The following is a 27,243-nucleotide window of genomic DNA, read 5'->3' as shown; positions in this document are numbered from 1 at the left end:
AAAGAAAACAAAAGGTGTAATTTTTAGAAAATTAGTTTGGGGGAATGACCAGTCCAGGGTGTAGCCTGCCTCTCACCCAAAGACAGCCGGGATAGACTCCAGCATACCCGGTGAGGATAAGCGGCATAGAAAATGCATGGATAGATTGAGGGAAAGTAACAATGTTATGGGACTAACGTCACGACATTACAAAAATAACATTTATGGAGATTAATGTTGAAATATTTGGAATTTTTTTTTTAAATAGCAAAAGACTAAAGTTCATACTGAAAACATTTTTTGACCTACTGAGATGCATTTTTTTCTTGAAATATACATAACGTCTGAGCATATGACATGTTTTGCTTTTGAAATATCAAAATTGCCCTTACATCCATTCATTTTTCACTATGTGGCTCTCGATGGAATAAGTTTGTACACCCCTGACTTATGCAAAAGTTGAAAGGTCATGAATGGAGGTAAACTGAGGACCATCAATATAGTGAAAGTTGTTCCTGAGACTGTAAAACACGTAAGAATACCCACGCATCATAGCTAACAATTCATGTTTAAGTACAAGACGCTGTAGTTTAACACATGCTTATGACAGCCTAGCCAAACAATGATGACGTCATTCATATAGAATGGTCATCTTCGGCTAAACATGGCAGCTCCTCAGGCTTGGACGGCGTGAGTGCCCACATCATTTCAATAGATCAACACACATACGCGGTAAAAAAAAAAAAAAAGAAAAGAAAAAAACCCATCTCCCTTATGCAGCAGAGAGGGGAACACCTTGGATGTCTTCATTCAGCGCCTGCGCTACTTCCTTACGGCTGACGTCACACACAGCATGGCGGTCAAGGTGACTCCGTCACTACTTCTTATCAGTTATTAACTTAAAAAGGCGCTCGCTCGGCCATGTGTGTTCCGTTCTCGTCCACGGAGACTGTGGCGCTTTAGGGCGTCTTGCCCCCCTCCAACGCTTTAATTCCTCCTCGCCCACCCAGGGAAAGTCGTGTCTCTGCCGGCCTCAAGCAGACGTCTCAAGACGTATCTTGTTTTCGCGGCTTTCTTCCACTCACTGAACGCTTTGCTGTCGTCTGAAGGGTTGTTGTTGCTAGCTTGATTTTGTGCTTTGTTTTGCTTTTTTTTAATGGGACATCTTTGTCCAAATCCGAGCTAAATAGAAGAGCCAAAACTTCACTAATGAACCGGTTGGACCACTTTTGCTGTGTTCAAGATGCTAGTGTGTGAAATAATAAGTCAACTGTGTTTTACAGGTGCAAGCAACGAAAAGAGCCGACCCCCATGACTTGAAGGCAGTTTTCCTGAAGGTAGGACCTCTTTTATTGTCTTAGTTCTTATTTGTAGCAAAAGCATTGTTTCAGTGGGTGTGGATGGGTCACATAGTTAACGTAAAGGTCACAAACATGCTTTGACTGGTTTCGGAGCGGCTTTGACACCATTGTTGTTTTTGGTGGACATTTTTAATTTTTAGTCTTTAAACTACGTTCGCACAGTTTGGTATGATGGCCGATTCCGAAGCTTGTAATTTTTGTGGTCCTTTTTGTGTGATTCGATACTAGCTAAAGTTGAGGCTGGCATAGGCGATACTATGTGCAAATACACCCAATGTGGCAAGACATCATCAAGTATAGGTATTGGTGGGATATATACGTATATGATAATACACAACATGAGAAAAAACAAAAATCATCCCGTGTGTCTGAAGTGTCAAAAGTATGCCTATTTTGATTTGAGCATGACCAGCTTTGGGAATCTTCAAGGATGTTGTGCAACAGGGGGCAATATTTTCTCAACCAAATGATTCCGTGTATGACATTAAGAAGAAGAACGAGGGCAAGAATTTGGGTATGGCGGTTCATAGGCCAATTGCTCTCATCGTCTTTTCGGTATCGGAGACACGGACGCGCGCTGCTTCACGAACACCTGATGATTGTGCTACAAAGTATCGATATTCAATATTATTATTACGCGCTAACGATGGATCTGCGTGATCGATTGATAGCGCTGTGCCCGAGATGGATCCATCGTTACGATGGATATAACTACCTTGCGCTGGAGACCGATGCTTTGACACTGCGCTGACGATATAATGATAATCGTTGATCTGCCAATTTCATACAATGACAGAGTTAGGGTAAGGGTTAGGGGTTAGGGTTCACACTCCCCCCGCCGAAAACGGTAACAAAGTGAACTGCTTAACAATTAATCAAAGATTTTAAATTTGCATGCATTGACTTCTTGTTGATTCTTACAGTAACAACGCTCAGTGCTGCCATCTGTTGGCATCTAAACAAACTACACACATCCATCCCAGGCGCAGTAATATACCATCGATCGTGAGCGCAGAAATTGATCGATTTGTGCGCTAACGATGGATCCATCTCGGGCGCAGCGCTATCGATCGGTCGCACAGATCCATCGTTAGTGCGTAATAATAATATTGAATATCGATACTTTGTAGCACAATCATCAGGTGTTCGTGAAGCAGCGCGATGACATTTTTAGCTAATTGGTTATTTTTAGCCTTATACATTATCTTAGCTGTTTGAAGATGAACTATATCAGCAAGTTGAAGTATTTGTGATTTTAGAAATAAGGAGTTAGTATGTTCTCTGTAGGCGGCATTATGAATTATCCTTACTGACCTTTTTTTGCGGTACATTTAGCGAGTGAAGATTGCTTTTTATAGTTATTAGCCCATTAGACGCTGTAGTTTAACACATACTTATGGTTATATTTCCACACAATAAGTAAGATATGGTAGAACCAGAACCAACATACAATTTGAATGCTCTCCAATCTGTTGCATTTTCTTAGTTTTAGTTTCAAGGTCAGTCAATACAGTACAGATATATGAGTAGATATTATCAGTATTTCAAATTGGGGTGCATGAGAGAAAAAAACTTTACCTTTATGGCAATGCAGGAAGGTAAGTTTTGATGACCTTATTGCGTGCTAATGTGCATACAGTGTTTGGTGTTGGCGTACAACCTCAAGTGAATTCATGCTAGTACACGGCGTATTACCACACACATCATAATGTTTCTTTGTGGAACACGAGCCGGTCCGTGGGTCAACCAGGTCGGGGATCACTATGATACTGTAGACCACCTGCTCACATTCTCATCCGGTCTGTCAAGGAAAACTCATCATGTTTTAGTCATCGTTTTAGCTTGCCACAGTAGAAAATGTTTGTCAAGGAAATAATTGCGAACGTCAGCGTTGGTTGGACAGAGTCTGTGTTGCTTGAAGTGAGATACTGCAGCATCGAGTGTGTTTTCACACACACGCACAGTTTGGAGTGTGAACTTCCTGAAAGTCTGCACGGCCCTTTCTGCAGCTCGTCATTCCGCCATGAGAGGACTCGCTGTGTAATTTGTGATACACATTCAGGTGAAAGAGTTAATTACCGGGAGCGCTTTCTGACTGCTTGTATAATTTGATTAAGAACTACTTGAGGCCTACTGTGAGGGTGAATGGAAACAAAATAATAACGCCATGGAGAAAAGGCAGCACAGCAATAAATTGCGTGGAATTAATATTTTCACTTAACATGCTAATTCAGCAGAGCGCAATGGATGGCGGCGATGAAAACACTTGGCTTGGAGGTCTCCACCCTCGCTGCTTTCTGTTTATCGGCAGCTCTTTCTGTCTGTCTTGGCTCAGCCCCACCAGTCGGGTCTTTCTGCTATGCCAGTTCATGCCGTGCTTGTGTTTCCTCGGCTATCTCTGCTCCAGCCTGAAACTCAACCCGACTCTAAAATGGACTGCGAGTCTTAAAGGGGTCGGAACTTTGGAACAGGGCGCTGTGCACTAATGGCTGGGGGCATAGTTTTGCTGCAAACTGTTTGCTCCTTCAGGGTCGGATCATTTTAGTATGCAGGGCCGACAGCAAGGAGGTCAGCTACTTTTAAAATCTACCCCCTACTGTAATATATTGAATATTACGTTACGTATGACATTATACAGATTAATCTATAACATTAAAAATAGATTTGATAACCGATCATTTAAAAAAATGATTACCTGTACATTGCGTGTGAGCAAACCAAGCGCTCCTTTTTTCTCCTGCCTGGGACGTTAACGATAACTTGTAAACAAACATTGACTTTCTGAGGAAGACATTTTGCGTGTTAGTTGCAACAGGAAGTGACGTCGGCGACTTTTATTAACAGCCCTTGTTAGAACTTTCAAAGCTGTACTAAAAGCCAGCTGTCAAGTCTGGTGCTTGTGTGTCTCACGCAATAACATTACAATAACATTACTGACACCAAGTGGCCAGTGTAGAATACTACATATAATCTCATCGTCTTTGAATGCATCTTCCGAATGCAAATATGCATTTTTGGACTAATAGTCCATAATATGACCACAAAACTGAATGATTTATATATTTATATATTTTTGAAAAACCCTGATAAGAGTGAAACCGCAAAATTCCAAGCAGGAATGGGATTACTGTATTTCTGTACTGTATTACTATATAGCTGTTTTATTATATTGCGATCAAAACTATGCTTGAAGGCCATCATAGGACCTGTTTATTGGGATTGGGTCTCCATTCCGAAGTACAGTAGAAGTTTTCGTACAACCTGTTCTGATTGTTTTGTTTTTGGTTGCAAAAGAGAGGGAGGAGCCACCTGCTGTGGCCCAGCAAGGTGAACTGTATTTGGGTACACGCTCCGAGCAGCCGGTGTGACGCCACGGAAATCACAAAAAAATTTTGCACTTTTGAAACCTTGCGTTTTTGGGGGGGGGCTGCTAAGGTTTTATGTGGGTTTGATGGGTTTTTCCCCCCCTCATCGCAGAGCATTTGCTACAACCATCAAGAGTGAATGTTTGTTTACAGGTAAGCTCAAGGGAAGTTTGAACAGGCTGTTAATGTCACTAGCAGGACAAAAAAGGAGCGCTTGATTTGCTCACCCCTTTTTAAATGATCAGTTATCAAATCTATTTTTAATGTCATTGGATTTATCGGTGTGACCTCATATCATCACGTGACATCATAGCTTTACAGGCTACTTTTTGTCTGAGTGTTCACATTTTGGTTCAATTCCATATTGTTTGACCTCAGGGACCGTTGGGCTTTACAGGTGCCACGTTGTTTGGCAGTGGGGATCTAAACGGCTTTGGCACCATATCCTGCTCTCTACGTGTACTTGGGGTCTGACTGAGACGGTTTTTAATATGGCAAAGAGCAAACTACTTTTAGGAGTGAGAAGTGGCGACTGCTTCGTTTGGAACAGCTGTAGGGGATCGTTTAAGGTTGCCTCTTCACTGTAAATATGTCACTGTTGGGTAGCGGGCGGGACATGACATTACAGCTAACTTTGGAAGAACCTTTAGGAGCTGATGTGGGACATCATCAAATGTGTGCTGCTGGCTTTTAAGGTTGAAGGAAAGGAAGGCCAGCTTTTAGGTTTTATTGCTCGTTTTCCACACTGCAGCACAGTTGTACTAAGCCAGGGGTGTCCAAAGTGTGGCCCATGACTGTTTTTTTTCCATTGGCCTTCAAAAAATATAACCAAAATATCCAACAACAGCAAAAAATAGACAAATCAGGAGTAATTTTACACAAAAAAAACTTCTTGTAATGTAATGAGAAAGTCATAATTTGACAAGAATAGCATCCTAACACTATGAGGAAAAAATAATATTCTACTAGCATAAAGTTGAAATATTAAATAAAAAAGTTGGAATATTATGACAACAAACAATTTTTGGAAAATGGGGTTGTGGAAAAAGTTCTAATGTTATGCCAGTGTCAAGATATTATGGGAATAATGTCATAATCACAGGAAGAAAGTTGAAATAATTGGAATTAAAAAATGTTACGTCAAATGTTTAGTCAAAATACTCACGTCGTATTGTAATAAGATGCAATTTTAGGAGAATAAAGTTGTCATTTTATGAGGAAAGATAATGTCATTTTAGTAGCATAGAGTTGAAAATTATATTAAAAAAAATATAACATTATGAGAACCAAAGAATAAAGTTGTAATTTCTGGAAAAATTAGGTTAGGAATATTTTGTGAATAAAGGGACTAAAGAAAATGCAAAAACAAAATATGAATAATGCCCTTTTTTTTTACCTGCATCACAAAGTTGAGACGCAAGGTGTTTTGTTTCTTGAAATTTTGATTTGTTTTTTCAGAATACATATGTGATGCATCAAAGATGCATACAGTCTATTCACACAGAATCAACCATTAGTCCTGTGGCAATTCACTCATGTTGGCCACACTGTTGCTAGGCAGAAAGACACATTCTTTATCCTGCTCAGCCTTTGGCCACCATGATGATTCTAAATAAGAAAATGCATTAATTTACAAAATGAAGTCGTACAAAATACATGGCGGCTGTCCTCAGGTGTATCATTTTGTTGTGTGCAGTATGCCAGCGTGGTGGAGGATGGAGAGCATTACATGACACCCAAAGACTTTGTGCAGAGTTACCTTGGTCTGCACACACAGCCGCAGCATAATCCCAAAACTGTGAGCCTGATAGCCGGCGTGGCCGACACCACGAAGGATGGGTGAGTATTGGCTCCCAAACTGGGTGCTCCATTATGTCATTATTATCAATGTATTTTTTAATATTTTAATTAGTTATTAATTAATTATGTGGCTTCTCATAAAATTTTTAGTTAATATTTATAATTATAATTACATTATTATAAATTATAATAATTATTTTAAAATATTATAACATTATTCCTTGTAATATTACGGCTTTATTGCCATAATATTATAACTTTTTCCCAACCTAATTTTCCAATAACACAACGACTTTAGAAAATGACAACTTATTTCTTTTTAATCATTCTTATTCGACTTTCATTCATTTTCATTTAAACTGAAATCATTTTGTATTTATTTTTTAGGATTTTTTTTTTTCTTATTACAGCTCTATTGCCATAAAACACGTTTTTTTTCTTGTCCTGTAACAACTTTTGTTGTGTTTCTCATGTCCTAAATAGTTTAATTTTCAATTTAATTTATTATTTTAATAATGATATATTTTTTTCTTCAAAATATAAAATATTTTAAACTTGGTACTTTTTAATTATTATTTAATTAGTTACTGCTATTTTTCCCATCTTGTTTAATTGTAATTTGAGAATTATCCCCCCAAATTTGTCCACTGCTGTGTTAGGACCTTCAAATGATGAAAGTCTTGATATTCAGTATACCGTATGGATTCCTCTTTGTGTTTGTCCCAACAGGTTGATCTCTTACCAGGAGTTTCTGGCCTTTGAATCAGTTCTCTGCGCCCCAGATGCCCTGTTCATCGTTGCCTTTCAGCTCTTTGACAAGACTGGCACCGGCAACATTTCATTTGGTACGTACAGCACGTAGCACATCGTACGTAGTCTTCTGAAATATAATGCTATTGATGTATTCTACTTCATATTGGTGAATTTATGACTTGGTTATTAATGGACTACTATGGAAGAGCATGCAACTTCACACAGAAAGCTCCAAGGACGACTGAAACCCAGAACTTCCTGTGCAACCGCAGGAAAAAATATCATTCATTGGTTGCAGGGTCCAACTGACATAAAACCCTTAAAGGGACAGTGCATTTTATCGTCCTTATGTGAGACATGAACACACGTTCTTCGAAAGATATAAAAACTGCTAAAAAGAGGCATCTAAGAATGCACATAAAGGGACACACCCAAGCCTTCTGGAAAAACCTCCAAAAAGCACCAACAATGCTCCAGTTACGTAATGTGATCTGCATATGCGACACTGTTATTATTCTTAATACCAGCAAATAACTACTTTACAGTATAGTGACCGGCTAGCTACTAGCTTCACCACACACTCGCTCAGCAAAAGGTAAGGCTACATATTGGAGCTGGGTTTTGGGTGATTTATTGACAATTGTCTACAGTCCCTTAGCCAATCACGTTGTTAAAAAAAAAAAAAAAAGTAGCCCGTTGGAAGGTGAACGCATCCATGACTTATTGACTTATTGACGTGAGGGGCCGACTTCCACCTCAAGTCTTTGCTGTATAGAAATTTTAGTTGATCCCTGGTTTCTGCCTGGCATTTCACACTTTCAGAGAACGTACGCGACATCTTCAGCCAGACCACCGTCCATCATCACATTCCCTTCAACTGGGACTGCGAGTTCATCAGACTCCACTTCGGCCATGAGAGAAACAAGCACCTCAGCTACACAGAGTTCACCCAGTTCCTGCAGGTACAAGAACCCAATACATTGTGTGCTGTGGAACCCTGCATATTCGCTGTTTCAGGATCAACACCTTAAATGCAGACCACAAAAGCCAATCACCTGTAGCTAGCACCATTGTAGCTGCAGCCATCCCTACGTGCAGTAGCGTGTCTTGGGTAGCGTCCGAGATGAACATATGTTTGTTCATGTAGGTTAACATATTCAGTTTTCATAACACAGTGGGGCCTCTTCAGAAAGCCAGGGTGGTTCCACGGTAGCGTGGATCCTTCAGGGCACTCGATGCTGACCTTTTTTTTTTTTACTGGAATAAGAATAAGAAGTGGGCGGCACGGCGGTCTAGTGGTTAGCGCGCAGACCTCACAGCTAGGAGACCAGGGTTCAATTCCACCCTCGGCCATCTCTCTGTGTGGAGTTTGCATGTTCTCCCCATGCATGCGTGGGTTTTCTCCGGGTACTCCGGTTTCCTCCCACAGTCCAAAAAAACATGCTAGGTTAATTGGCGACTCCAAATTGTCCATAGGTATGAATGTGAGTGTGAATGGTTGTTTGTCTATATGTGCCCTGTGATTGGCTGGCGACCAGTCCAGGGTGTAGCCCGCGACCCTCGTGAGGAAAAAGCAGTAGAAAATGAATGAATGAATATATGAAGAATAAGAAGTCCATTGTAATGAAACTGCTCTTAACGCTGCCACCTTGTGGTCGTTGCAGTATTGCAGCACACCTAAAACCTATAAAGCGTCTTTATAAATGGTTAGCGACGCATCCTATCGTTGTTTCCCGAAGTAATCATCAAACACTGAGAGAATTATCGAACCACAATCCGCTGATTAGATTATGAGAAGCGGCGCAAAGAGGAAGTAACAGCTGGGTATTGCGGCCACGTTGCTCTCTTGATGCTCCGGTTACATGAGCCCTGACAGCAGACTTTGGCCCCCGGGTCAGCTCCCCCCCCCCCCCCCCCCCCTCCTCCACCCCAACCCCTGCATCCCTTTCTGATTGCACGCTTGTCATATTGAATCATTTCACACACACCTGCCAGTCGGCTCCGTAAGCGCTCCGCTCTGCTGCAGGATCAGGCTGCTCGGGCCGTGCTTTCCATTAGTCTCCAGAGAGGCTTAGTGATTACCAAAGCCAGTGTCTCACTCCGTCACATCACATGACTTTCACATCTGTCCCAACGCTGACACGACTACCTTTTTTTTTCTCCTCCAAGCTTCCATTTCACAGCTGACTTATGATGTGCTGCTCCCCTCCGTGGGCTCCTTCTGTCGGGCCTGAGCCTCTCCTGGCTTTCTTCATCTCCCTCCTTTTTTGCTGCAGGAGCTGCAGTTGGAGCACGCCCGCCAGGCTTTCGCCCAGAAAGACAAGGGCAAAAGTGGCACCATCACGGCTCTGGACTTCAGCGACATCATGGCCACCATCAGACATCACATGCTGACTCCGTTTGTGGAGGAGAATCTGGTTTCTGTGAGTCAAAAAACAGGTTCTACTTACTGTTTGTAAGAAATGACATAGGAGGTGTCTGCTTATTGGATAATTACAATGTCTAGAGCTATCAAATAAAAGTGACGTTACAATTAAAGGGGACCCATGGATCCCATGAGATGTTCATTTGGTTCAAATAAGCATCAGGCAGAAGTGGTTGGAGTTGCCTGATTCCCGGCCAGCAAGAGAAAAATATTTTGACGCGTCAACGGCATGTCACACTGAACTGCCAATGTTGCTACGTAGCCAAATAGCCAACAACCAAGGTGAAACTGACTTTACCAATCTGCAGAGTGACGCCTCTTGTCATCCAGCCTGTGCGGTAAAGAGACACACATGCATATGTCAATTTATCCGAGCCAGCAAAATTAATCGTTGGATGAATTGATTATCTTGACAGGCCAAGTGCTTCTCAATTATTTTCCATTATTCCATCATAGTAAAATGTTTTTTTTTAAATGTGATTTTTTAAAAATAAAAGTAAAAAAAAACAATATAAAATATTATTAAGAAAATGTTTTAAAGTGTTTTTCTTTCTTTGCTATTTATTTATGAAAATTAATAAAATATTTTAAAAAGTGTTTAGGATTTTTTTTAAGTATTTAATTTGATATACTTTAGTAATATAAATATAGGAAACATGCAAACAAATAAATGCAAAAATAAACCAAATTCCTGAAATAATTATTCTTACAAAGTATATTTTGGATGTGTATTAAGTGTTATTTTTGTTTGTTTGTTTTTTTTACATTAAAATGTACCTAGAATAAACCAAATTAAAATATAATTATTCTTACAAAGTATATTTTTGATGTGTATTAAGTGTTATTTTTGTTTGTTTGTTTTTTTAACATTAAAATGTACCCCAAAATAAAAACAAAAATATACTAAGTGTCTAATTTTTTAAAAAGATAAATCCCAACAGTATTTTCGCTGGCCACTGAAAGCAATATGGCATTGACCTTGAACCCCTGTGATGTACCGGGTGAAGCGTGTTTTGGCGTGTGACAGCCGTGTTTTCTTCTTTCCGCAGGCCGCCGGAGGAAGCACCTCCCACATGGTGAGCTTCTCCTACTTCAACGCCTTTAACGCCCTCCTGAACAACATGGAGCTGGTCCGCAAGATATACAGCACCTTTGCCGGCACACACAAAGACACGCTGGTGACCAAAGGTAGTCCCCGTCTGACCCGCCGACACGCCACCACTCACCCGATTGGACTGAATGCTAACAATCGGCGTGGGTTTGTTTTGAGCCATGTATGTACAGGAGCTGTGTGATCATGTCTTGACAGAAGGGGGTGAGGGACCACACAGGGAACATTTTCTGTAGCGCTAAATTACAAAGGTAAATGGAAAAGCCGGTCCTCGGATCACTTCCCTCTTCCATGTAGATCTGTATACCTGCTCGTCGTGCTGTCAGTCACCGTCTACTCCTCAGTTTTGTTTCCTGTTCAGACTCCCGTCTCACGGTCCTCCCCACTGTAGTATTTTCACTTTGTATCAGCAAACATACAGTATATCCTATACACGAGATCCCTGCCAAAAAGCACATTCATCATTCATACACCCACAACATTTTTGGACTTTATGTTTGACACATGGCTCGCTCCTTCCCTTTTAATTTGCATCAACATTTGATGCATATTGTACTGTACGCAGTAGCTACTCACCACTAATCAGTCGCTGTGGAACATCATCTACCAACACATGCAGTGGTGGAGCCTTTAGGCCGGTCTTCGGGCCATCATATATTCATTATTTTTGACAATGTACACGAAATATAGGGCTCATTTCAAACAAATAAAATAAATAACACAAAGACAACGTAAATAAAACAATTTTCCTAATGGTTTTGGATGTTATTTTAAAAAATATATTTTGATTTTCTCATTTTGTCTTTGTGTTTCTCATTTTATAATGTCAAGACATTTAAACAACTAAAATAAATGTTAATAAAATATTATTTTTAGTGTCTTTGATGTGCACTAAGTGTGTTTTTTATTATTTGATTTTGTTTTAGTAATATAATATATAGTAAATATAAACAAAAATATATAACAAAAAAAATTGTTAAACTTTTTTGTTATAAAAAATAACAAAAAATAAAATGTAAACAAAAATATTTTAAATTAAATAACATGCATTATTAAGTGTCTTGGATTATTATTAAGTGTCTTTTAAAATTGTTTGGTTGTTGGTTAAAATATATATTTTTAAAGTATCTTTTATCTATTTTAGTATAAGTCTATGAAACATTTAAACAAGTAAACATAATAAAGTCATCTTATTGACATGCATTATTATTCTCAAGTCAAAAAATATTTGATATTTGAAATAATAAATGTAAAAAAAAGTAATAACGGACATAAAGTCTGCATAATCCACACTGCTTGGCTGTTGTCATTCCAGTAAGGACTCGCCATCACATATGAAAGCGTGGAAGCCAGTGTTAACGATACACAACTATGGTGCGTTCAAGGACTGCCAAACAAAGTGTGAATTCTCCACGCTTGATTTTTAACAGCGGTATCACATAATTATAAATTATGAACCACTTATGGTGAATAAGATTTTCTGAGAAAAAAACTTACCAAAAATGGTGACCGAGGAATGTGCAGGGATCCACTGTATACGACGCAGTATGTTGGCGTAGTTTGATATATCATAACTTGCGTTGAGTGGTAGAAAGCATGCCTTTGCAGCACTGCAGCAATGGAAAGACAGAAGCATAGTTAGTAGGATTACTGCATGGATGCCAACGTATTCATATAATGATGTAGAATTCAAAGTAAAAAATTACATATCTTAATTATCTACTGGTGCTGGAAGACACGTACAGACATTACGTAGCTCACAGGATCTCCCTTTTTCTTCTTGGATAATCCGGGGCTCAAATAATCCTGTGTGTTGACTTCCTTTTGTTTTGTTTTTTTGTCTTTTTAGAGGAGTTTGTCCACGCTGCCAATAAGTTTGGTCAGATCACGCCAATGGAGATCGACATCCTGTACCAACTGGCTGGTCTGCACACTCATACAGGGTAGGTTTCACATCTCAATCACCTGTTGATTTGTCCTAATCAAATATAATGACACTACTAATGTACATCAGTACTACGATGAGAACCAGAGTATAGAGGGGGAGGAGACACCTGCTGTGGCCCAACAAGGTGCACTGTATTCGGGCACACACCCCGAGCAGCTGGTGTGCCGCCACGGAGGTTTCCGCCAAATGTTTTTGCAGTTTTCTGGCATAACATTATAGAGAGAAGAAAAAGGAGCAATTGATTTGCTCACCTGCACAGTACGGCTAATCTCGCTTCATTGGAATTTCATATTTGAATTTTTTTTTTTTAAGTTACCGAATTCATTCATTCATTCATTCATTTTCTACCGCTTTTCCTCACGAGGGTCACGGGGGGTGCTGGAGCCTATCCCAGCTGTCTTCGGGCGAGAGGCGGGGTACACCCTGGACTGGTTGCCGGCCAATCACAGGGCACATATAGACAAACAACCATTCACACTCACATTCATACCTGTGGCCAATTAACCTAGCATGTTTTTGGAATGTGGGAGGAAACCGGAGTACCCGCAAACTCCACACAGAGATGGCAGAGGATGGAATTGAACCCTGGTCTCCTAGCTGTGAGGGCTGCGCGCTAACCACTCGACCGCCGTGCTGCCCAGTTACCAAATTATTATCAACTAACTATGTTGTTTCAACATCAACACAATAAATACGAGCCTTATAGGAAAGTGCGTCATTTTCAGCTTTCGAAGTGTTTTGACCGTAAAGCCAACAGTTATCGGCAATTCCGTGGTTACTTGACAAGAAGAACGTCTCCGAGCGTTCCCAAGGAGGAGTTGTGTATGGAGCATTTGGGAACAAAACGTCTTTGTCGTGGTGTTCAGCCAGCTCTCTATCAAATCTCATGGAAGCTGTGACTTGACTGGCCTCATTCTCTTGCTTCTCCTGCTTCTGTGAAGGCGCCTCAACCATGCCGACATCGAGAGGATAGCCCCGCTGGAGGAAGGAGCCATGCCGTACCACCTGGCCGAGGCCCAGAGACAGGTAGCCTGATTTGATTGACAGCTCGTATCCTCCCTGCTTTTTATATGCCACATTCTCCTCCTCTGTCTCTGCCAAGTAGCAAAAAAAAAAAAAAGCAGAGCAAGGAGGATGCTCTGTAAGTGAATGAAGCCGAGAGCCCGCGTTTTCCTCCCCTTGTGAAGTGCATTACTTAAACTCCCAGATGAAAGTAGAGCAATTACACTTCTAGAAGAGGAATGGATTGTTGCACCTCGCAGTGAAAGGCTCTCCCGTACACTCCCACTGCCGTCTCACATCTGGGAGGCTGATAAAAGCCAGTGCGAGACGCAGGGATCTTTAGCAAGGCCTGCTAATGGCATGATGGAGCTGGAGGGGGTTGGGGTGTTGAGGGGGGGGGGGGGGGGGGGGGGGGCTGTGAGAGAAATCTTGCCTTTGCTGATAACTCTGTGGTCAGAGCTTCCAGGCCAGCGGTGCTCTCGGGAAGTCTCAGAGGTCTGGAATTTGATTCCTGCGGGGCCAACGCTCCCCATCCCCAAAGGCCTGCCCTTTTGCGGATGTACGCTAATTGTTCAAACCTTTGATCAAGTCCCGGATCTTGATAGCATGCAACTCTGCATCTGGCGCAGGGCGGAGTCGTGTCTGGGAGAAGTTACTCCCCACTTCAACGCACATACACGCTTGTAGATGTTTATCTGCTCGTAGGACTAATCTCTTCTCCCTGTGAAAACAAACCTTCAACATCAGACGGCGAGCCGAGGAAGAAGGCCGAGAAATGACACCTTGTCACGGTCAAAGTACTTTAGCAGCACACATGAAGCTTCCGACATCAAACTTACAGGTTAACCTGCATGAAGATGCCCCCCCCCCACACTCTACAGGAAGTAATCCCATTAGTTTGTGCTGTCATACTTTATGACTTATTCAAGATATACGTGTCGGGCAATTACATAATCACCCCCGCAACCAAAATAGTCCGATTTTTTTTCCTCCTTTGTGCTGTTTTGTGCAAATAAAATGCTTTTTTTCTTGAGTTATTACAGATTATTTTATCGGTCAAGCAGAGTTATTGCATTTGTGCAATAAAAATGAGTTTGTGCTGTCCTACGTTTCGAGTTAACTATTGAGTTAATTGCGCTGTGTTAGTTTTTGAGTTATTAAACTTGCAAAGGGCAGCCAAAGTTCACCCAGCCCCCCAATTTCTCTAAATAAAACTAAAATAGTTTAATTTATTTGTGCCGTTTGTGCTGTCCCACTTTTAAAAGATTTAAGTGACAGGTGATAACTTGACTTTTGACAGCAGTCAATCCAACATGCTCATAATGAAACCAAAATAGTCTCATTCGCCCCCTCCCCCTCTTCATTTGTGCTGTTGTGTGCAATAAAAGTGTTGATTGTGCTGTGCTTGTTTTTTAGTTATTAAAGTTATTAAAGTAAACAACCAAAGTTCACCCCCCATTAAACCAAATTAGTCCCATTCATTTGTGCGGTTTTGTGCAAATAAAATTATCATTTGTGCGTCCTTAGTTTTGGAGTTATTAACAATAATTAAAAATTATTTTACAGTCAAAGTTGATCCTTACCCCCCCAATTTGCTCCAAGTTAAACCAAAATCATCTCATTCGTTTGTGCTGTTTTGTGGAGTTGAAATGACCATTTGTGCTCATACTTTTAGGGACTATTGGCGGGGGGCACCTTCACACTGGTGGTCAACCAGAAGTGAATGTTTGTGCTTTTTCTGTTCGGATTAAATGGGAGCCAATGGGAGTTGGGTGAATGTGTTTGTGCTGTTTTGTGCAAATACATTTTGGGAGTTATTACAGGACAACCAAAGTTGCCCCAGCACCCCACTTGCTCCGACTGAAACAATAGTCCCATTCATTTGTGCTGCATTTGTGCAATAGAAATGAGTTTTTGCTGTTCTATGTTTAGAGTTAACTATTGAGTTAATTGTGCTGTGTTAGTTTTTGAGTTATTAAACTTGCAAAGGTCAGCCAAAGTTCACCCAGCCCCCCCCCAAATGAAACCAAAATAGTACCAGTCGTTTGTGCAAATAAAATTAGCATTTGTGCTGCCATACTTTTGGAGTTATTAAAGTTTCTGCCCAGTGGGGACGTCAACCCCCCCCCCCCCCCCCCCCCGACATGCTCAGAATGAAACCAATATAGTCTCATTCTTTTTGTCTTTGTGCTGTTTGTGCAAATAAATCAAATGATTGTTTGTGCGTGTATGGTAACAGTGCAGTGATGACACACCGGCCTTCCCATCATGCATCATGCTGAGTCATACTTACTGTTCTCATCCCTCGTCTTTCCCCACGCAGCACGATCACGAAGCGTCCCGACCCATATGGCTCCAGGCTGCAGAGTCCGCCTACAGGTTCGCTCTGGGCTCGATTGCTGGAGGTGAGTGACACGTCTGCCTCAGGTGGGGTGGGGGGGAGGGGGCATGGGGTGTAACACTACCCGTCCAGACGGCTGAGCCAAGAGTCCAGAGTCTGGCCATTGTGCTGCAGGGCGAGGAGCCGTGATCTGAGGCTCCTGCATTGTGCGGCCACGCTGCCGTCGGCTCCAGGCTGTCGTTGGGAGTGGAGCTTCGGAATGACATCAATCTTCCGGAAGCGCACTCCCTGGAATCTTTGTCTGATCATACTGGAGGGAACTGATACAGGGACGCTCATAACTAGACCCGAGATAGGAGCAGATTTTTAAATCCATCTACCAGACTGCATGGAACCTCCACATGTTAATGAGCGGTTAGTCACAATACAGTGGACCCCCCCTGCTTTTCACGGGTGTTACGTCCGACGCCCACCAGCAAATGACTCCTTTGGCTTAGTCATTTTCTAATATACTGCATATTTGTGTGTTTTATAGCCACCGGTGCCACGGCTGTGTACCCCATTGACCTGGTGAAGACTCGCATGCAGAACCAGCGTTCCACAGGTTCCTTGGTGGGGGAGCTCATGTACAAGAACAGCTTTGACTGTGCCAAGAAAGTCCTGCGCTACGAGGGCTTCTTTGGATTCTACCGAGGTAAACCTCGCCATTGCACGTGTGCGACACACACCGCTGTGCGGCGTACACACCAGGAAGTGTCAGGGCGCTAATGCGGGGCGGCGTGCTTTGCTAATTGATACCAGAGAACTTTTGGTCTCCTGCTTGAGCGGTGAATAAAGAAACACCCAGGGGTCGCCTTTTCATGATGGGGAAGGCGAGCCCCCCGGGGGGGACAATGAGCAACAGAGTCCATGTCGCGGTCTCGCTTAGACCGGATGCTGATAATGGTGACACACAACACCCCCACCCCGGGGCGCTTCACGTGGGAGAAGTCAAGACTGCCACCTACTGCTGCATCCCATCCTCTTCCTCCTCATCTGGAGGAGGACCCGGGCATGGCCGCTCGCCTGGGTTGCACTCAGTAGCTCCTGCACCAAACCTACTTGATGAAGCGCCCCTTCTTCCCCCCCGTGTCCAAACTGCGTCTTATTTTTCGTACTGTTCTTCCATGGGCAACTATGAAAGAGTCAATCCAACCGTCTTGGGCGAGAGGCGGGGTACACCCTGGACTGGTGGCCAGCCAATCACAGGGCACATATAGACAAACAACCATCCACACTCACATTCAATTAACCTAGCATGTTTTTGGAATGTGGGAGGAAACCGGAGTACCCGGACAAAACCCACGCATGCACGGGGAGAACATGCAAACTCCACACAGAGATAGCCGAGGGTGGAATTGCACTCGGGTCTCCTAGCTGTGAGGTCCGCACGCTATCCACTCGTGAGGATAAGCGGTAGAAAATGAATGAATGAATGACTATAGGGGTGTTATTTCATGTCTAGAGGGCTCTAAGATTGTTAGTGTATTTACTATTTTTAGTGTATAAATTATATAATAAATTGTGTCGTCACCTTCACTCTGATGCGGCCATGCTTGGGAGGTGTTTCTCTTCACATGTTGTCCTTCCATTCTTCCATTCGGCCATATTGTACTGAGCGGCCAGGACAGATGTTTGTGCCACCTTCCTGCAATACAATAACTATAATTTTTTAGTTCTATGGTTATCATCACAATCCTCATCTTTGCCCTCACTGGTACCCCTCTGCTGGGCATTATAAAAGAAAGCCAAAGAAAAATCACATCGCTAGCCGTTGTCTAAGCATGCATGGTTTTATGTGTGTGATTGTATGGAAGTTTAGATTGTTGTGGCTGACGCTGAGCCAAGATAAAAAATCAGCATTAATTTCAACTTTGTCTCTGCCTGCCACGCATCCTAATGGTTTCTATGAATAATATTTTGCAGGTCTCCTCCCGCAGCTCATTGGCGTCGCCCCGGAGAAGGCTATCAAACTCACGGCAAGTCGTTCCTCTTTAGAGTGCGGTAAAAGTTGCAGTGAATGACTCGCAGCGTGGATGGAAAAACATGCACGCCGCACGCGAGCGCTCTTTGCAATCAAGACGCGACTCCCTACCACACGTTCATCTTAATGCTCGCCTATCAAAGGTGGGATTGTGTCTCATCTGCCCCCCCCCCCCCCCCAACCCCTCTTTCTCATCCAGATGAATGATTTTGTCAGAGACAAGTTCACCACACAAGATGGTTCCATCCCTCTGGCTGCAGAAATTCTAGCTGGTGGATGTGTGAGTACAACTTTAAACCCACAACCTCCACATCTTCATGTATTTTTTTCTTTCATATTTACCCTGGCATGGCACCATTGGATATGACACTAGAGTACACTCCTGTACAAATAAATACATATACAGTAATCCCTCCTTTATGGCTGTTAATTGGTTCCAGACCCCACCGTGATAAGTGAATTTCTGCCAAGTAGGACTCCTTATTTATATAATGGAATATTTTCATAGTTAGAGCATAGAAAACCTGTTTACCACCTACTAAGTATGCTTTTTACCATTATTAGAGCCCTCTAGACATGAAATAACACCCCCATAGTTACCTTTACACTCCTATTACCCAATATAGTAGACTTAATAAGAGACAGAAAACCTGTTTACCACCTTCTAAATATGCTTTTTAACATCAGAGCTTTCCAGACATGAGATAACACCCCTATAGTCACCTTTGCACTCATATTACCCAATATAGTTGACATAATAAGAGACAATAAGACATAAAACCTGTTTACCACCTACTAAGTATGCTTTTTACCATTATTAGAGCCCTCTAGACATGAAATAACACCCCCATAGTTACCTTTACACTCCTATTACCCAATATAGTAGACTTAATAAGAGACAGAAAACCTGATTACCACTTTCTAAATATGCTTTTTAACATCAGAGCTTTCCAGACATGAGATAACACCCCTATAGTCACCTTTGCACTCATATTACCAAATATAGTTGACATAGTAAGAGACATAAAACCTCTTTACCACCTTCTAAATTTGTATTTTGACATTAACAGATCCCCCTAGACATAGCATCCCTGTAGTCACACTCCTATTACCCAATATAGTCGACATAGTAAGAGAAAAAGAGACAAAAAAACCTGTTTACCACCCTTTTTACCATTAGTAGAGCCTTCTAGACATTAAATAACACCCCTATAGTAACCTTTACAGTCATGACATGAGAGACATTGAGACATAGAAAACCCGTTCAACCTTCTATATTTGTTTTTTAACATTAGAGCCCTCTAGACATTAAATAACACCCCTATAGTAACCTTTACAGTCATGGCATGAGAGACATTGAGACATAGAAAACCCGTTCCACCTTGTATATTTGTTTTTTAACATTAGAGCCCTCTAGACATGAAATAGCACCCCTATAATCACCTTTACTGCTATTACCCAATATGGTAGACATAATGAGAAAAAATAAGACATAAATAAATAAGACTGTGTATGCTCATGTGTGTTGCTGTAACATTATACTGACACCTGGTGACCAGTGTTGAATACTACGTATCATCACAATGTCATTGAATGCGTCTTCTGAATACCTTGTATTTGGATTTTACTTAATATAGCCATTTCCATGCTTGAAAATTATGCATATTTTTGGCCGTGAAATTCAAAGTGCAAATTGTTCAGGGGATTACTGTATATGAAAATGATCATTTAATGCATTGATTTGATCATATGATTTCGATTGAGTCATCCGGTTGTTCATGTGACAATTTACAGTATTTATGGTGGCTGTTTTGACTCCTATGAAGCTAAATTAGGCAACCAAAACAATGAAAACAAAGCTCTCAGCACACTGATAAAGCTATGAATACCTCACTGACCTGTCAATCAAAACAGAGCGTCATTATCTTTGTGAAAGGATGCTTTTGTTGTCAATTGGGGCTAATTGTGTTTGTGGAATGCAAGCAGCGTTTCCTGCCATCCCCGGGCCGGCTGAAGGTTCTGAAGGGAACCAGGCCGGCCACGGAGAAGAGCCCTGCAGGTTGCTGGCGGAGGAGCGCGGGGTCTGCGGGGTCCTGACCCCTGGCAGGGTGTAATTGGAGCGGAGGCCCTGCGGGGTCTTGGATGAAGCCGGTTTTTGCTCATTTGTGATTGAGTTTGACAGCGTTGGACGTACCTGACGCTGCAGGCCCAGCGACACCAAGTGTGCTCCGGCACAGGACGCTTCCTCTACAAACGTGGAAAGCATCCGTCCCGTGTTTAGATTTAGAGCAGGGCTGGCCAAGCATTTCCAGTCAGGCCACCTGGGGAAAGACTGCATGTCATATGGGTGAAAAAGACGATTATTAATATAAACTTCACTCTTCAGTCAATATTTAAACTTTCTTCTTTTGGAAATGTTCTTCTTGTAATATTATGACTTTATTCCCATAATATTACAACTTTTCCCCCAAAATGTGTTTACTCCTCATATTGTGACCTAAATATTTCAAATTTATGCTACTAAAATGACTTGTAAAATGTATTGTAAGTAGGGACGTCCGATAATTATCTGCATAAAAATGCAATATCGGTTTATATCGGTATCAGATTTTTTTCACAATCATGAAAACTGTTATTAAAGAAATGCTGTATACAACACACATGTTCATTCCACCACAGGAAATTGGAAATTGATAGTTGGACCGTTTTTTGGCAAAAAAGCCAACATCGGACATCCCTAACTGTAAGACTTATTTTTCTCTTTTAAAATGCAACTTTTTTCTTTTAATATCATTTTGTTTTTTTTTTATCGTTTTTTCCGTTTCTGTTGCTGTTTGTTATTTTAAAATTTTCCATGTATATTCTGAATTTCTTCTAAAATAATTTTTGTAAATGTTTCTTCTAGTATGACTTTATTCCCCTCATATTTTGACATTATTCCCATATTTATTCCCCTGTAGTTTTTGTTTCTCATATGACTACCACTTTAACTCTAAGCTACTAATTGGAAAAAAAATATTTGTACTTTATTCATTTCAATATTTCAGCTATTTTTCAATTTTTTTTCAATTTTTCAAATATTTCAACTTTCTTCTGAAATAATCTTCATATATTTTCTTCTCATATTATAACTTAGTCCCATCATATTTTAGCTTTATTTCTATAAAATTACAACTTTTCCCCCAAACAAAATTTTCCAAACATTACAACTTGATTTTGTTTATTGTCATGATATCACGACTTTAATAAAATAAATAAATTAAAATGTGACTACTAATGATATTTTTCTCATAAACTCATTATGAGTTTATTCTTGTAAAAGTTGTAAAAAACAACAAGTTGTTTGGTTAGCCATAATATTATGTCTTTCTTTAATATTTAAACTTTTTGGTCCTAAAATGATGCTGGTTTTGTCTTAGTATTTTGGCTTTACTCTTGCAAACTACTGACGACTGATTAGTGTGTTTTTGTGTGTTTTGGTTCAGCTGTCCTAGTAGTTGTGTGCCACAGGCAGCCCTGCTTTAGCGCCTCCAGAGTTTCACCACAGCCTGTGGGTGCTTTTCGGCTTGCCTGCCTTGTGAGAGTCTGCCAGATGATGGCTGGCATGGGAGACGTGAGGAAGATAAAAGCGAGGAAGATGAATGCAATCCGGATGCCCCCCTCCCGCTCTTGAAAAATGACTCAATGCGCTGCGCCTTTTTTTAGATCCAGCTCGGATGTTTACAGATAAGACCCCTGCCCCAAATGTGACCAGCGGCCATCCTGGGGCATGATTACTTTTTTGGGGGCGGGGGTGATAAATGTGCCCGAGTCATAGGGCGTCGCGCCTCGGGGGCGGTTGCTCGTCCGGAGCCCGAGCCGGCCAGGGGGTGACTCAGCTCTCCTCCCCTCACCCACCCCCTCGGGAATGAGGGTGAAATTGGGAAGTGTGCGGGGCGAGGCCGGGCTGCAGGAGGTGCCTGGAGGGGGGGAGGGCAGGAGGGCAGAGGGCCTGTGCCAGGGTCACAGCCTCGCGAGGATGGTCTGCTCTGACCTGACCCCTGGCACTCCTCCATCAATGCCTGCTTCTTTTCCCGCCAAGGCCGACGTTGACAGCGTGAGATGAGAGCAGCCATGAAAAGTCACTTTTGTGTCCCGTCAGAGGAAAACGCCGACACATGCGTGCTACGTCTATACTCACTTCTCATCATCGCGTCCTCTTCCCGCAGGCTGGAGGCTCCCAGGTGATTTTCACCAATCCTCTGGAGATCGTGAAGATCCGCCTGCAGGTGGCAGGAGAGATCACCACCGGCCCCAGGGTCAGCGCCCTCAACGTGATCAGAGACCTGGGCTTCTTTGGCCTCTACAAGGTGGGTCACCATGTCCGCTCGCCGTCATGCAAGGACGAGGACACACACACATCAACAAAGACGATAAAAAGTTACGTGAGCATCAAGAACTGAAAAGGGAAGGAACATACATGTAATTATCACATACTACAGTATTAATTGTCCCTGTACCCTAGAAACCGCCCATGAATGATACGGGAAAAGGACGAAATGATACTGTGTCAAAGCCCAAGGCAGTGATACTGATAAAATATAGAGTTTAACCATGTCCAGTATCAGCCTCCGTCGCTGTCCACTCAGAGCGCGCTGCTCTGATATCGTGCCCGTGAAACAACCAATCAGAGAACAGCGCACAAGCGTGAACACACAGCGTTTGTTTTGCTGCCGTCTGTGCTCTGTCAACATGTCAGCAGTTAAATAGTAAATAGTATAGTAAATATTAGTATAATAGTAAATATTAAATAGTACATGATAATAAGCTCATGATTAAATAGTATGTGATAATAAGATCATCATACTCCGGTTTCCTCCCACATTCCAAAAACATGCTAGGTTAATTGGTGACTCCAAATTGTCCATAGGTATGAATGTGAGTGTGAATGGTTGTTTGTCTATATGTGCCCTGTGATTGGCTGGCCACCAGTCCAGGGTGTACCCCGCCTCTCGCCCGAAGACAGCTGGGATAGGCTCCAGCACCCCCCGCGACCCTCGTGAGGAAAAAGTGGCTGAAAACGAATGAATGAATGAATGAATAAGATCATCACATGGTTTGTCTGGTATCAGGCCAGGTATCATGCCCCCAAGTGTCAGTATCAGCCCGAGACCGAAGGTCTCTGGCACCTGGTCTGATACCAGACAAACCATGTGATAACCTATAAATACGTATTAGATAAAACATAAATATGTTCTAAAATGTAGGGGTTCATTACAGGTTATCACATGGTTTGTCTGGTATCAGGCCAGGTATCATGCCCCCAAGTGTCAGTATCAGCCCGAGACCGAAGGTCTGAGTGGACAGCTACGGGGGCTGATACTGGACATGGTTATACTCTATATTTTATCAGTATCACTGCCCTGGGCTTTGACACAGTATCATTTCGGCCTTTTCTCGTATCATTCATGGGCGGTTTCTAGGGTACAGGGACAATTAATACTGTAGTATGTGATAATGATGATTATCAGGCTGAAATGAGGCAATTATGACATCATGTGATTGGCTGGTCACCAGTCCAGGGTGTTCCCCGCCTCTTGCCCGAAGACAGCTGGGATAGGCTCCAGCACCTCATGAGGATAAGCGGTAGAAAATGAATGAATAAACAAATGTATTGCCTGACAGCGTCAATCCAAACTAATTCATTTTTAAAGGCTTTTTTTTTTTAAATCCATCTCTTGTGGTGCCTCTCATGGGTGTACTCGTACTGTACTTTATATGCTGTGGCCATCCATCCTGTTCAACATGACATACTAGTTCTACGCTGCACGTGCACGTCCACATCGATGGAATGGGAATGGTGAGAATTTCAAATAGAAACATCAAACGTTGCTTGGTGCTGTTTGCAATTTTCCCAAACACTGAACATGCAAAGAAGCAAATGAGCCAGCAAGGATTCTTTGCCACTGACTGCTGCTGCTGCTTTCCGACATTCTTGTGGATTTTTCCTGGCATGCCTAACTGTTGTGCAGCCATTGTGCATTGTGAGAGAGAGAGAGAGAGACGGATGTCTCTCTGGAGGCCATGCTCCGCCTTGAAGATCTTTGGCTCCATCAACATGAAATGTGCCTTTAGGTGAAACAAGACAGCTCCCAGACCACTTCATCTAAAAAAAAAAAAAAAAACTAAATAAAAGCACACCAACTCCTCTGCCCAGTAAGCAAATCCTGTGCTCGTACCCCACCCCTCCCCCCCATGCTCAAAAAGATCTCTTTCTTTCCTGTCAGGGAGCTAAAGCCTGCTTCCTGCGTGACATCCCCTTCTCAGCCATCTACTTCCCCGTTTACGCCCACACCAAAGAGCAGCTTACGGATGACGAAGGAAGGCTGGGGGCGCTGCAGCTGCTCGCTGCTGGAGCCATCGCAGGTATACAAAACCCACGGAACACTCCGGGGGTGGCTCACGTCTCACATTCTTGCAGGCATCGCTGGCCACAAACGTTAGGCACACCCGCGTGATCTCATGACATTCACCACATGAAATGATGAATGGGACTTATGTAGATTTTTTTATACCTAATTATGCATTTTTGGCCTTGTGCGACTTATACTCCGGCACGACTTAAAGTACAGAAAATACTTTTTTTTCAATATTTCCAATATTTGTAAGTCCCGAGCTAAATATTAGAAAGTGTCATAGAGATGTCATAGATGGCAAACTTCAATACTTTGACACTGCCAATCAAAGAAACAATATTTTGGTAAAAATGTGACACGGTGCAGGCGTACCTTGACAATGTGACCACCAAGCCGTCTTCTGGGGGCGGGGGGGCACAAGTCAGTCTATCTTCAACGTGACGCCATCTTCATTCATGTGCTGTCTGTCCGTTGTTCCTCCAAGGTGTCCCAGCAGCGTCCCTGGTGACCCCCGCTGATGTCATCAAGACTAGACTGCAGGTGGCGGCCCGTGCGGGCCAGACCACGTACAACGGTGTCATCGACTGCTTCAAGAAGATCCTCAAGGAGGAAGGCTTCAGGGCCTTCTGGAAGGGCGCTGGAGGTATGTACACACACACACACACACAATGGGTTCACTTGTATGTACAGTTTAATCACCTCTAATAAATAACACAACTCTAGAAGACTTTTTATACGAAATAGTATCATCATAATTCCTCTTCTGCTGTTTGCCAACTTGCTAAAAACCTTTAAGACACTTTTTCTAGAGCAGCTTTTGTGTGACACAACTGGTACTGGGGTGTGTGAGTGACTGGAAGAAAACCTCGGAGTTGCAGTTTGCATGTCTCAATCCCCAGACCCGCATAAAAGACAATGCATGTTTTTGCTCAGGATAGTAAAAAAGCAGCTTATGTTTGAGGTCAGTAGGAAAGACTGCTCGGCTTATGTCATGGAGTTGTGAAGCCATGACCGCATCAACCTACCTGAAGGCCACCAGAGAGTCTATCTATGGACAATTTGGAGTGGCCAATTAAGCATGTTTTTGGAATGTGGGAGGAAACCGGAGTACCCGGAGAAGACCCACGCATGCGCGGGGAGAACATGCAAACTCCACACAGAGATGGCAGAGGGTGGAATTGAACCCTGGTCTCCTAGCTGTGAGGTCTGCGCACTAGCCACTCGACCGCTGTGCCGCCACACAAGATGATACATGAACATTAATTTGAAGAAGGTAGAGTGAAAAATATGACTGGACAAACCGACTTCTTTGAGTCGCAAAACAATGCAGGTGCATTTTGAAACCTTAATATTATTAATTGTTGATATTGTCAACATTTTTTGAGACCAAATATATGTTAATATATGAATAATAATATATCATAATATTGCAATATTTCCTTGAATATGTCATCTTTCACTTTTGTAAAGTCGTGGAATTTGTGACATCAATTTTGTACCAGGCAATTGGTACCGTCTGTGAAACATTTGCAGCATTTCAAGTGTACTCAAGAGCAGCAGCAGCAGCGGCGGTTGTACTTACTTGGCCGACCAAACGTCTTAGTGTCGAGTGTCGGGATGACGGCGCTGCATGCCGATGTGTGCTGTAATTTCTGGTGAAGAAGGAACACCAGGTGTTGAAGCCACACCCACTAAATTTAGAGAGGAAAAACATATGTACAGTATATAGGCCACACCGCACTATAGACTGCAAATGTCTGTCATAAAACCATGTACTATGACACACGCACACGAGTCCATGAGGACCAGGAAGCTTCTTCGACAGGAGCCAATCATGAGCTTGGACATGGCTGCTGTGTAGTGGCAAGACGTCTCACTCTGTTCACCGTTCTTTTATGGTGCACCACTGCTCTATGAAGTGTCTGTGCTGATCCAACACACAAAGTGAACCCTCTTCCTGCAAGTTTGGAGGCGACAAAGGAAAACAGAACATTGAAGTGCATTTTCATCGATCATATGATTAACTTAATTAAACTTAATGAAACATATCTCTTGCTTTCCTTCAGCTCGTGTCTTCAGATCGTCGCCACAGTTTGGCGTCACCTTGCTGACGTATGAGCTGCTGCAGAGATGGTTCTACATCGACTTTGGCGGACAGTAAGTACCCCGAACGCGTTCACCTGCCTTAAATACGATCCTGACCGCGCCTCCTTCCTCCTCAGTCACCCGTCCGGATTGCAGCCTGCTCCCGTCACGGACACCCTTCCTTCCGTCACCGGAGACCACGTGGGCGGTTACCGTCTGGCGGCGGCGACGTTCGCCGGTGTGGAGAGGAAGTTCGGCCTCCATCTGCCAAAGTTTAAACCTTCCGGGACAGCGGCGGCGGTGGCGGCCACCAACACTCAGTGACAAGCGTGTATTGCACGCGCCTCCAAACGTGACTTTGACAATGCTGCATGAGTATTTTGGCGTTTGTTACGCAAAGCTTACTGTAATTCACTCGTATGTCTTGTACTTCTTTCAGAGGAACACTATGACTAAAGATTGTTACGGAGTTTCTATGGTGAGCAAAGAGCTTGGGTGTGCATGTACAGATGTTCTTTATTTTCAATCTTAGGCAATCATTTAAAAGATATTTATTTTATTGGAATAAATCCTTTTAAACTGTTGACACTCTGTTTGACATTCTTAAAAGGGACCCATTTATGTAAAATTGACTTTTTCATGTTCCAACAGTAAT

General features: G+C 42.5%; 1 protein-coding gene and 1 long non-coding RNA gene across 5 annotated transcripts; one reads left to right on the top strand and one right to left on the bottom strand.

Moving 5' to 3' along the window:
- The first annotated feature begins 682 nt into the window (after positions 1–682).
- Positions 683–27,177, top strand: LOC131135380 (electrogenic aspartate/glutamate antiporter SLC25A12, mitochondrial-like). Of its 4 annotated transcripts, none has more exons than XM_058081123.1 (18): positions 683–844; positions 1,263–1,316; positions 6,402–6,544; positions 7,235–7,350; positions 8,081–8,220; positions 9,535–9,681; positions 10,733–10,871; positions 12,644–12,737; positions 13,684–13,768; positions 16,068–16,149; positions 16,621–16,779; positions 18,051–18,103; positions 18,308–18,388; positions 22,317–22,457; positions 24,375–24,513; positions 24,988–25,146; positions 26,570–26,660; positions 26,726–27,177. In XM_058081123.1, the coding sequence occupies exons 1-18, from the start codon at positions 833–835 to the stop codon at positions 26,910–26,912; spliced, it is 2,022 nt and encodes a 673-aa protein (XP_057937106.1). In that variant the 5' UTR covers positions 683–832; the 3' UTR covers positions 26,913–27,177. The 4 variants fall into 4 exon arrangements, with proteins under 4 accessions (XP_057937106.1, XP_057937109.1, XP_057937108.1 ...); XM_058081126.1 differs by lacking the exon at positions 683–844 and adding an exon at positions 851–1,032; XM_058081125.1 differs by lacking the exon at positions 683–844 and adding an exon at positions 851–1,089.
- On the bottom strand, positions 10,597–22,637 carry LOC131135383 (uncharacterized). The gene is made up of 5 exons (XR_009131588.1): positions 22,289–22,637; positions 20,303–20,429; positions 17,659–17,772; positions 12,292–12,404; positions 10,597–11,236 (listed from the first exon to the last, which is right to left on the bottom strand). It is a non-coding gene; the product is annotated as an uncharacterized LOC131135383 (long non-coding RNA).
- Positions 27,178–27,243: the final 66 nt, after the last annotated feature.

This window comes from Doryrhamphus excisus, chromosome 9 (genome assembly GCF_030265055.1).
Source record: "Doryrhamphus excisus isolate RoL2022-K1 chromosome 9, RoL_Dexc_1.0, whole genome shotgun sequence".
Classification (NCBI taxonomy): domain Eukaryota; kingdom Metazoa; phylum Chordata; class Actinopteri; order Syngnathiformes; family Syngnathidae; genus Doryrhamphus; species Doryrhamphus excisus.
The sequence above is the reverse complement of the archived record's forward strand: the minus strand, read 5'-3'. Positions and strand labels throughout refer to the sequence as shown.

Excerpts from the sequence above, each read along its gene's own strand:
- LOC131135380 (XM_058081123.1), top strand. Across the intron at positions 18,389-22,316 it reads AAATTCTAGCTGGTGGATGT|GCTGGAGGCTCCCAGGTGAT; the intron begins GTGAGTACAACT and ends CTCTTCCCGCAG. Across the intron at positions 25,147-26,569 it reads CTTCTGGAAGGGCGCTGGAG|CTCGTGTCTTCAGATCGTCG; the intron begins GTATGTACACAC and ends GCTTTCCTTCAG.